Raw genomic sequence first — 11,753 nt, 5'->3', positions numbered from 1 at the left:
ATGGGCAAATGATTGAGAAGGCAAATCAGCAGGAGACAGATCCTACTTCAAGAAGAAGCCTAATTAGTCCCTGCACAAAACTGATTCGAATCAAATCATATTATGAGTGGAATTTAGATCAGCTCATACGAACAGGGCCAGGTAGAAATCTAACACACATGAATATGTGACAGAAAATAACTAACAAACATAATTAAATAAACAATATTGTGACTTTTCAGAAAGGTTAGAGTCACTGTTGCTCTTGATCATGTTGCCATGCCCAAATGGTATCTTTCATGATTGGTCTAATGTCATGTTTCTACAATTTGTGTTCGATTTTTATTACCCCATGATTCATTTTCTCCACTAGTTAATTTCTCCCTGAATAACGCTGAATGAGATATGATAGGTTTTCTTAGTATATTTCAAAAGTTTAGTACGTACCAATGTTCTTGCTAAACAAAGAAGCCTCCGGGATCAGGAAAAGAAACTGGTTTGACGATCTAGTATTGTTTAATCATCCTTTGGCCTTTGCCAATCCATCCTCTTTTTTTATTATTATTATTTTTAAGTGAAAGGGAGCCTTGGTGTTTTATTATTATTATTTTTAAGTGGAAGGGAGCCTTGATATTTTTTATTATTATTTAAGTGAAGAGGAACTGATCCCATCCTTCTTTGGAATCTTATATTGACAGAAACTCCGTAGACTGCCCTTATTTATATTTATGAGATCATCATGTTGCTTTTGAAGCCCAAACAAGTGCACAATTTTACTCAAAACGTTCGCTAATATTCAAAATCATACTGGAATGCCTTAGAAATTTTCATGCGTATAGCAAAAGTTGGTACCTGCAAATAGATCAACCCAAAGGTAATCATTAAAACTTTTATGTAGGTGGTGTTTCAGCAACTATTACATTCTTTAATCGCACATTTTTAGGTTCCCATTACCATTGTTCCACCACGAACGTTCTCTAAGCTCAAGAAAACCACCTCACGTGTTCAATGTTCTCTTTTAGTTCATTGTTTCAAAGTTGAAGTGCAATGCAACGTTGAAGTGCAATGACCGAGTCATGAGATTTAGAATAAGCACAAAAGATATCATGAGATACACAATTGGAATTGTTTTTTGTAGACTGCGAGTCTCAACAAGCACCGGGATAAGTGTCAGCATATGCAAAATTTGCTTCTCAAGTAAACTCACAGCACAACCCGAAAAATTGTAAATATGATTTAAGACAGTTTGATTTTTTGAGATGATAATGAAAAAGTTGACAATAAATCACTCTTAATGTCACTCTACAAAACTGTACATGAGATTCCACCCGTACCAAAGAGTAATTAAGACCAATTCAATCACGTTTTCATGTTCCAATTGAACACTTTCCATTTATGATCAAAGGAAAGAGGAAGATTATTCTTTGATTACATATCAATGATCGACGTAAAGAACAATAATAAACCTCAGCTGACAATTGCAAATAGCATAACAATGTTCAGTATCTAATCCCCTTTGCAACTTCAAAGAAATGGGCAACGTTTTCCTCTGGGGTTCCTACTACGATACCGTGTCCAAGGTTCAGTATATGCCTACTGGTACCTGCCTTTCTTACCGTGTCCATAATACGCTGAGTTATGAATTCCTTTGATCCAAAAAGAACACCAGGGTCGACGTTTCCCTGAACTGCAATGTCTGATCCCAACCTTCTCCTACCTTCTGCCATATCAACTGTCCAGTCCAAGCTCACAACATCAACGCCAGTTGATGGTAGTCTCTCAAGCAAGCCTCCTGACCCACTTGCATAGAGGATCAGAGGTAGATACGGATGTGTCTTCTTGACTGAATCTACAATTTGTTTCAAGTAAGGCAAGCTAAATTCTTCAAAGTCCACAGGACTAAGCTCAGTTGCCCAGGAATCAAAAATTTGTACAGCTTGTGCCCCATGGTCAGCTTGATATCTGATATAGTTGGCCATAGAATTTGCAAATTTCTGTAATAGCGAATGTAAAACCTACAGAAGAAACATCATGTATCAGAGTTGCATAACTGGGGCATGAGCGAAGGGACTAAACTTGGTAAAAGTTTCATGCTTTTTACAAGCTAAAGACATTTGCCAAATCAAGCATCAGATGAAAAAAACATCTAAGGATTTCCTTTTGTTAAATTTGTTGTCAAAGCCCAAAGCATTGGAAAATCTTTTCCTACTATCCAAAGATGTTTCTGCATTTTATGGTTTGTTTTTGTCAATAACGGTGGTATTTTTGTAATTACCTTTGGCTGAGAGAAAGCCAGCCTCTTTATCTTCGAAAAGTGCTTAGAAGATCCACCTTCAACTACATATGATGCTAGGGTGAATGGAGCCCCAACAAAACCCAGAACAGCTGCATCATCTTTAACCTGTCAAAGAGTGGCAAGTTCAGTAATCCAAAATACAATTATGAAACATAGTAAACCTAGAAAATTTTAAACTGGCCACTTCAAACCTTAAATATTAACACCCCACCGAAGCCAATATGAATAAGGTTGATGTCATTACTTTTCCTGTTAAATTTTTAAGCCCTTCATCTAAAATTTTTTGTTAATACTTGAAATATTTCCTTAACCTTGTTGAGTTCTCATTTGAAATGTAGTTTCATGCATAGTTTAAATATTTTGTGTTGCTGCATTGGTGCCTGCTTCAATCCATATAATATATTCCTTAAAAATATAAGTTAGGTTCTTACCTTTCATCCCAATGGTCCACGAGCAAAGAGCATGACGCCTTAGCACACTTGTGAAATGCTGACTTCGTCTAGATTGAGCTGTAACTTTATCTAGCCATGAATTTCACATTGGACCTATCCACATTGCTGATCCAACCTTGACTTAATCTGACCAAACCTTGACATGTTTGGCTAAACAAACATGGCTTGTGACCCTATGAATCCATCTAATGACTTTACCGATCCAACACCATAGTTGATGGGCTAACTAGTTAGTCTGTCTTTGGCCTCAACTAATCAACTTTTGGCTTAGTTCTCAAGTAGATCATCTTTAGAAAGTGGGGCAATCAAGATTTGAGTATGGATAGGATGGTTGTTGATCCATTTCATCAAGTAGCTCAAGTAGTAAGGTGTCAAAGCTAGGAAAATAGAATTCTTATTAATCAAAAATTGAATTTTACATTAGAAACTAGGAAAGTTATATAGATTTGATACTACGAAAACTAAGAAACAACTAAATAATTCCTGAGATACAATAATCACAATTGGCTACCAACACAAAAAAAAAAATTACACCAAGTAACTCAACTAATTACCAAACAACACAAAATTCAAACATTATTCCCAATTTCCACCACAATTATATTGTTTTATCTAATATTATGACTTCTTCAATATGTTTCAGATATATTCATGAAAGTTCACAAGATCTATACATTATATTAATGTTAAGCAAATGGTTCTATCAAGGAAGGTATGTTTTTATCTTTCACCCAAATCTCATAGCCAAGGATATTCAAATGCAAATAAAAAAAGGATAAAAAAAAGACTCCAGGAATGAAGGATCAGAGGATAAATGCAGGCCCACAGCATGCACATGCATATAGTGTATTTAAAATCAGGAGCTTGTAGATTGACAACTAACTGAAATTTGCATTAAGAATCATTCAACTTATGGAGTTTCCATTCAAATTCCGAAAAAGGAAAGAAACAAATGAACCAACCTCTTCCCGCAATATAGTCAGTGCCTCCCCCACATAAGGAACAAACTTGTCAGGATCAAACTCAGTTACTTGATCTACATCTTCAGCAGTTCTAATAGGACTATATATAAGTGGCCCTTTTCCTTTCACAATGTCAAATGGTATACTCATCCCAGGAAGAGGGGTAAGGATATCAGAGAACAAGATAACCTATAAGAATGACAATCATAAATAAACTTGATGAGAAACTCAAGATGCAAAGATGTGACCATCCAGGAATGAAAATTCAGCAGAAATATTTAGAATTCCTCTCTTTATTACGTGATTCGATATTAGTGAGAACAACATCTGTTGAACAAGATGTTTCATTTATTTGCAGCCATCTATATGGGCCTTTCCCTATTCAGCCATGCTGATGGCAATGTCTTCGAAATATTAAAAGCAATAGCATGATATTCATGGTTTCCAATGAAAAATTGATAACATGATAACCCATCTGTCTAGGAATCATCAAGTAAAACCATCATCACCTTCAAAATAAGGAAGAGGCAAGGAAAAACAAATCGTACAAACTAAGAATCTCTTACCCCATCAGGTTTAAAAACCTTCCATGGTTGCAAAGATATTTCAACCACAAGATCAACATTTTCTGATCTTTCACGAAATGAAGGATATTTTTCACATATCTGCTGATAACTCTGTGCAAAAAAGAAATTTGAAATGAAATCAGTTTGTACAAGAATCTAAAACACGTAGACATGCATGAAATTGTTGTTTAATTTTAATGAATGATTTCCGCATTCATTAACAAAATACCAATTAGTATAAGAAGTCTAAAACAAGTTTACTCGCATATTCTGATAACAATGCATAAATAATATTCTTTTGGCAGATAATCATACATTAGAGTGAATAAATGTAATTTATGCATACAGCTTGCTTTTCAGCAATATATAATCTTAACTATGACAATCACTTCAAAAGTTACCAAGTTACAGTTTTAGGTCCTTGTAACAAAAAATCAGTTCTAAAAGTTCAGATCATGAATTTAGCTACAGATTCCACAAACTAAGTAGTTATTTTGTATCATCATTTTCCAAATAACTGCCTTATCAATTTCCACCAATCTATAAAAGGTATGGAGCATAGGTATCCAATTCAGAAATAGTTGAGTTTATACTTACTTTTGTTCCCATTAATTGGTCCAAAAACAAATATGCAGGGGTAAATGAAATAATGCCAGTAAAAATAAGATAAAATAGTATAAGTTTAATGGATCAAGGTTAATAAATGAGCTTAGCAAGCCGCAGCTGAAACAAAAGAGTGCACTAAACCTGCCTTCATGTACCTCCCAGCTTGCCGCATCAGCCAAACTGGAGGTCTGTCAACTTTCTCACCACGAACAGCATTCAGTAAGAGGGGCTCCGCAATGCTTGCAGCTTTTGGTGTTTCTACATACTCTGAAACATTGCAGAGAATCATAGAATACATCTAGAACAGGATAACCGACAAGAAATATTATACTTCATCACCTACTTTTTACTATTCAGTTCTTTTTAAACTTAAAAAAAAAACTTATCAATTTGTAATATACACATATCAATGGGAAGGCTAAGAAGATGTTTAATGGCATCTAACCTTTTTTTATCTGCACAATCAGAAAGAACCACAACTCATTGGTCTGTGAATACAACCAATTTACCACGGAGATGTAATAAAAAAAATCATTGTTTTTAAATAAGGAAATACGTATTTAGTCCCAATTCCACAAAAGGACTAAAACCCTAATTGAAAAGCTAGGCGATGACCGAGAATGAACACCAAAAACAAAAACAGCAGAAGGAATTGGGAATGTTAAAGGCTCGGTACCTCCAACAGCGCATCGGACAGGGAGAAACTTCGACTTCGACTGACAACCAAACACCGAATTCCGAACGACAGTGGAAGTCGAAGATAGCGAAATCGGGTAGCCAATACACGACATCTTCCGATTAGACGACGAGGGAGGCGACCGCGATGCACGAAATCAAACGCTCCCCCAAAAAACTCGGCAGTCCTCCTACCTCCAGTTCATTTTTTTTCAATTGCCGTCAAGACCTGCGGATAAATGATCTTAAAACCATGAAATAAAGATTAATTGCGAACTTACCAAAACACCCTATCGTCGAAGAAGAAGACAAAGGTTTCAACTGTAACTTCGATCCCTCAATCTGGCGTGTTTAGGTTATCTCGCGATAGTTGTATCTTTCCCGTTCTCTCACCAGCCAATTAGAATTGAGAAGGCTCTGCTCTGTGGATAATGCCTTAACTCCAACAAGTATCGACACCACAGGCACCAAAGTCTTATCAGTTTTGTGCTCTCACTGCATGCTTTGTGCTTTCTACGAGTTCGTAGGCACTTGAATTTTACGACAATTTTATTGTCTTAAAAATTTGCCTAAAATTTTACCACAATTTTAGGCACTTGACCCAGGCTGGATCCGGCCCGTTGTCGGATCTACTAAGAATGAAAGTTTAAAAAGTCATTATTATTTTTATAATAGGTAAATAGTTTTCCTCTTAATTCATATTTATCGATGGAGCACAGTGACTAAAACGTCGCTCTTAATTTTTAAAATCAATAAAGCACATTATTTATTTATTTTTTATTGAAAAGGTGTTTTAAGTTTAAGTTTTTCTAAAATTTTTAATAAACATAATTTATTATTAAATGAAATTATAATAGTTCTTATAAAAATTTATTATAATTGTTGTTTTTTATGGACAGGATTATTTTTATTTTATAAATTTAAAAGTTTTTTGCTCGTTATTAGGCCCAATTCCTAGTTGACCTTACATTGCACATGCTGCGCACTATCCAGAGAGGACTAACCAAGTAACTGTGGTCTGTGGTTGAGGTGACGATGGTTGGCTAAAGGTTATTACTGATGATAAAGAATGTTCTACTGTTTGTTAAATCTGGGACAAAACATAGATTGATATATTGCCATGTGAAGCACTGCTCATGTGTGGAGGCGAGGCTAAAGATGGAAAAAAATTAAGAAGATTTTTTTTATTATTATTAAAAGGGGCTTTTATTTTGACTTTATTTTACTATTCAATCTATATAATTATTCAAATATCCTTTAACACCCTTCAACACTATATTTATAATTATCATCTCTCATCTAAATCTTCCATTTAAATTTTAAATTTCAGACTTATTATAATAATTACAATTTCGTAGCTGCTATATATATTGTAACAATTATATTTTTATAACTACTATAATATAAATATTATATAGATAGGTCAAATTTAATTTGTAACAGTTATGATTTTATAGCTGTTACCATGTGAATATTAGGTAAACAAATTCAATCTGTGTTATAGCAATTACGAAATTGTAATTATTATAATATAAATATTTTTAAAATATGTGTTGTATAATATGAATATTTTTTAATATTATAGCAATTACGATTTTTTAACTGCTACACCAGGTATAACAGCTCTAAATCATAATTATTATAACATATTCGACCTATTTAGGATTTAAATGTAAGATAATAATATAAATAATATTGGAGTTAATTATGTATGATCGAACTGTGAATGTCTTTTTGATAAAAAAAATTAAAATGGAACGTCGAGCTGATTTAGAAAAAAAAAACAAATATCCTTTGACTTTTCCCCAAGAAAGATGATAACCTGCAGCACTGCTCATGTGCACGAGAAGGCAAAGTTTATGTTGATGTTACATTTCTTCTGCTCCATGTTGCAAGTGGTTTCATGCGTCTCCTTATCAGATTAAAAGTGGAATGAGAAGCTTTATTTTGATATCAAGCTTTATGGGGGGAAAAAAAAAGAAGAGAAAGAGTACTTCATTATTACAGAAAGATACACACACAGCTTTTTTCTTTGTTGCAACAGATTCAGAGGTACCAACTAGCTTAGTCGAAAACAACCATTCTGTTTTAAAAAATGGAGAGATTTATTAACTTAACCATGCATGTTTCCTATGTATACTCTGCGTGTGTATGTATGTTCGAAGAGAGACTAGTTATCACCTTATAACCTTTCACAACCCCACGAATCTGATCAAATCCCTTCTTTTGTTGGAGTATCGCACTTAACACTTTTGCTATTGATCAGCTTCAAGAAGAAAGTTAAAGATACCAAAGCAATAAGCAGCAATCCCCACAACTTGGGGTTCGTCAGACAGTTGGCATAAAACACATTTAAAGTTCAGCAAGAGAGCTCTTCACATGTAAGAAAACATCCACAACCAAAATCTTTATGAAATGGAACATAAACACAGGAAGCAACTAGTTCTCCTAAATGGAACAACTATTTCCATTTCTTAATTTTTTTGTTGTGCCAGTCTGTCATCAACTAACTGTCCCAACCTTTTGTCATCTCCAGAAAAGTGGTGAAGAACTTTAGACAATTGTATCAAGTACCAAATTAGTGCTGATCACTCCTAATAACCGGTACGTTCATCTTTCTATTGTGGTCTCTCAGTCAGTCCTTACTTTTAGGTCATCTTGTAAGCTCAATTTGGATGAACGGATTGGCGAGGTGGGGAGCAACATTTGGAAGAAAAAGAATTATTTGATGAGGCAAACTGATCTTAGTGCCAGAAGATACCATAACGTGTGTGCTTGAGTTGTGTGCCTTTTGATCTGTCTTCACTCCCGTAGTTATTTGCCCAGAGTATATTCTTTTCTTGTTCCATCTCTAATCTACATTTCGTGTATTAAACTGACAGAAGGAAATACGGAGAAATTTAGCGTCATAATATATTGTGTTAGTCTTTCTATTTCTTTTGAACTTTCCAAGACTCATCTCATAATCTTGCATGAACCTGAACCATGAAGCCTAAATCAAGAAATTGTGTGAGCAGTGACTCAATCTTGCTTCTTCATTCTACATGCTCTAAAAAAGATTACTTCACAGGTCACTCCTGGTCACCACTCACCAGATAGCCAAGCTCACCACGTTTATTGGTTTTGCCTGGAAGTATTTGGCCATCGAGGCTTATTTAGACTTGCTCAAATGATCTCAATATAAAGTGAATGCGCCATCACTGTCTTATCTGTACTTCGTAGATAAAGTGTCTCCCTTCACATTAAACCACTCTTCAAATCCTTAGTAACTGGTTTTCCTTCAGCGAGAAGAATTGTTCCAAATCTGGATGCTCTCAATGCAACAAGACAATATATAATTACTGATCTGGTCCAAGATCAAAGAATGGGATGACTTAACAAAATAATCATGATCGAGTAATTTCGATTGGCCAAATACAAATAGGGTCGGTTTCTATCAGATCAGATTTTGACAGATCTGACTTCCTTCATGTCAGATTTCAATCAGATTGGTTTCCTTTAGGTCGGATTTCAATTAGGTCGATTTCTTTTACTTTCGACTTCAATCAGATCGAGTGTTGTTGAGTTGATTTCTTAGTAGATCGGCCTTCCAAATATGGAATACCACAAAGATCTTCAGACAAAGGTTTAAAAAGACTCGAGGAAGATGTTAGAAAGGGATAAGAACCTTGACAAAGTTTCTCCGACATTTAAGTCAGACCTCAAAAAATAATAAAGAAAACGAATTGAAAGACCAAAATAAACAGTAAAAAGAGTCGAAAGAAATGAAATTGTCTGACTTTATGATGTAATTTATTATCTTTAAATAGAGAATGAAAGGATAATTTTAATTTTCAAATGATATATCTTTTCTCTTTTGTTCGAGAAAATATACCTCTTTCCTTTTAACTGAGAGACACACCTTAAGGTGTTTTAATAACTGTCATATCGAATTAGAATTTTAAATTGAGATGGACAAAATTAGGATAGTCTTCTAGCGGGAGCTGACTCAACCCAAGCTCAGCTTGTTTTGATCAGATCCGAACACAACTTATTTGACCTGAGCTCATCATGTCAACTCAATTTGTCATGTCACGTAATGTCGACTATCACCGTCTATCAATTACTACGAGAGAGTATCTGATGGGCACTTGAATTTAGTACTGCACAACCTAATTAATAATGTCAAGAGCGTTAGAGAATATTCTATTTAGTGGTCTGAAGTGGGACGACGACCTAAGCCATCTTTCAAATATCAATATTTTTTAGAATTAAAGAAGGAAATGTTGTGGGAGTGCTCTTATGCGCTGTCGGTTACTTCCTCATCCTCATTTTCAAAAGGCTCCACAGTAGTGTGAGCTGGATTTCTTGTTTGAGGAAAAGGCAACAAATATACTGCCCAAAATGACAGCTTGATCCATAAAGGCCTGTTGTTCAATCTTGATCGAGCAATTGCTCTTTTGACACACTAGTCATTTGGTCTATAAATACCACCACTCTCAAAGTTACAATTCCCTTTCCCCCTTCTCTTCTCCTGCCTTGCTTAGTTTGAGAAGAAGAAGCATTTCTTTTCCATTCGTCTCCCCTTTGCAAAATACAAAGTTCTACCTGCTGTTTACGTAGTCTTCAAGAATCTGCACTTCAAACACGGGAGCTTCATCCGATTCTGTGTTTCTTTTTGGGTTCTTTTTTTCCCCCATCGCATGCATATATGTATCATCTTCATCTCTTGATGTTCTTCTAAGTTAAAAATTGTCTTATCTTGTTTATGATAACCACTATTCTTAATCGCATGACAAATCTTGCTCAATCATTCTCCGTTGCCTTCCTTTACTGGTTCTATGTTTTCCATGATCTCTGAGCTAAGAACCACAGGAGCCTGTGCGCCTTTGCATGCGACTCTTAGCTTTCCTTTGTCATAATTCCGTTGAAATATGTACGCTCTTTCCTGGAATTTAATTTAGCTCCGAGAAAAATATATACTCCTTACTCTAAAACTCCAACGTCTAATGGCTTCTCCTGGTGGAACTTCTTCCGGTTCCTCTCTGCTCCATAACTCCGGCGGCGAAGGTCTGCAGGCTGTCATGGACCTGAAGAAGCGGAAGCGAATGATATCGAATCGCGAATCCGCAAGGCGATCCAGGATGCGCAAGCAGAAGCAGCTGTCGGATTTGATAACCGAGTCGAGCCAGCTGCAGAAGGAGAACAGCCAGGCCACAATGCTCTTGAGCATCATCACACGGCGCTGCGCGATCGTGGAAGCCGAGAATTCTATTCTTAGAGCTCAGGTGATGGAACTCAGCGATGCACTCGAGTCACTTGTTGAGATAACACAAAGCATAAGAGGAAGCAACGATATCGTCTTGTGGGACGGGACACAGCTGATGAATAGCCTTATCAGTTCATGGAACTTCAGATATATAAACCAACCCATGATGGACTATTGTGCATGGCTAGATTAGTTTGCTATGTAAGCTTTTAGTCTTACCTATTGCAGGTTTGAGGTGGAAGAAGTCCGAGCTCCGTTGTATCATTGATCTTACCAAGACACTGAAGATTGGTAATCTCGCTTCCACTTTCCCAGAAACATGATTGTATCTTCACCTCTCTGTATCTTTGTGTCTTTAGAACTGAAGGATTGGGGAATCATAGGAGTGAGACTTTGAAACTCTCTCCAAGGTCTAGTTTTAACCCCTGCAATTTTTGGGTGCATTCATTTCTTGAAAAGGCAGCACTGGAAGCAAACTTTCAGAACACTCACATATGATTCGTTTAAACAGTTGAAGCTTCACAAATAAAAATATCAAAAAGCACGAAGATTAGGTGCAGCAAAACAATGCCATCTGCTAATTAACAAAATATCAAAATTAGAACTTCGACTCCAAATGCCTTAAAAACGCTTGCGGTAACCTATTTAGAAGATTGCTACCTTCCCATGTCGTGAAGGAAGTATTTAGAAGATATGAAATTTGATGATTGAAAAAAAGGAATACTTCTTCAGGGGCTTACTGAGTTATGTTGGTGAGTAGCTAGATCTTCTTTCATCTAGAATTCTAGATCTACCCATATCACTTCCAATTTTAGAATCGTCCATCTTAAGACTATAACGATCCAACTTAACTAAACCTACTACAATAATTTAGACCAGTTGAATCCAGCCTTCTGCCTTAGTCTAGACTAAGTTACTTAAGTTCGATTTGAGAAAATTCACTTTAGTTTGTTCATCATCACACTAGGT

At 35.7% G+C, this 11,753-nt stretch overlaps 2 protein-coding genes across 2 annotated transcripts; one reads left to right on the top strand and one right to left on the bottom strand.

Annotated features, from left to right (window-relative positions):
• Positions 1-1,310: 1,310 nt before the first annotated feature.
• LOC141812750 (uroporphyrinogen decarboxylase) lies at positions 1,311-5,763 on the bottom strand. The gene is made up of 6 exons (XM_074700749.1): positions 5,538-5,763; positions 5,007-5,128; positions 4,256-4,366; positions 3,690-3,878; positions 2,255-2,380; positions 1,311-1,994 (listed from the first exon to the last, which is right to left on the bottom strand). The coding sequence occupies exons 1-6, from the start codon at positions 5,650-5,652 to the stop codon at positions 1,479-1,481; spliced, it is 1,179 nt and encodes a 392-aa protein (XP_074556850.1). The 5' UTR covers positions 5,653-5,763; the 3' UTR covers positions 1,311-1,478.
• Positions 5,764-10,524: 4,761 nt separating this feature from the next.
• Positions 10,525-11,107, top strand: LOC141824030 (bZIP transcription factor 44-like). Its single transcript, XM_074711262.1, has 2 exons — positions 10,525-10,915; positions 11,013-11,107. The coding sequence occupies exons 1-2, from the start codon at positions 10,525-10,527 to the stop codon at positions 11,105-11,107; spliced, it is 486 nt and encodes a 161-aa protein (XP_074567363.1).
• The last annotated feature ends 646 nt before the right edge of the window (positions 11,108-11,753 follow it).

This window comes from Curcuma longa, chromosome 1 (genome assembly GCF_044706935.1).
Source record: "Curcuma longa cultivar G26 ecotype Majalengka, Jawa Barat chromosome 1, ITB_CL_G26_1.1, whole genome shotgun sequence".
In the NCBI taxonomy this organism is placed as follows: domain Eukaryota; kingdom Viridiplantae; phylum Streptophyta; class Magnoliopsida; order Zingiberales; family Zingiberaceae; genus Curcuma; species Curcuma longa.
The sequence above is the reverse complement of the archived record's forward strand: the minus strand, read 5'-3'. Positions and strand labels throughout refer to the sequence as shown.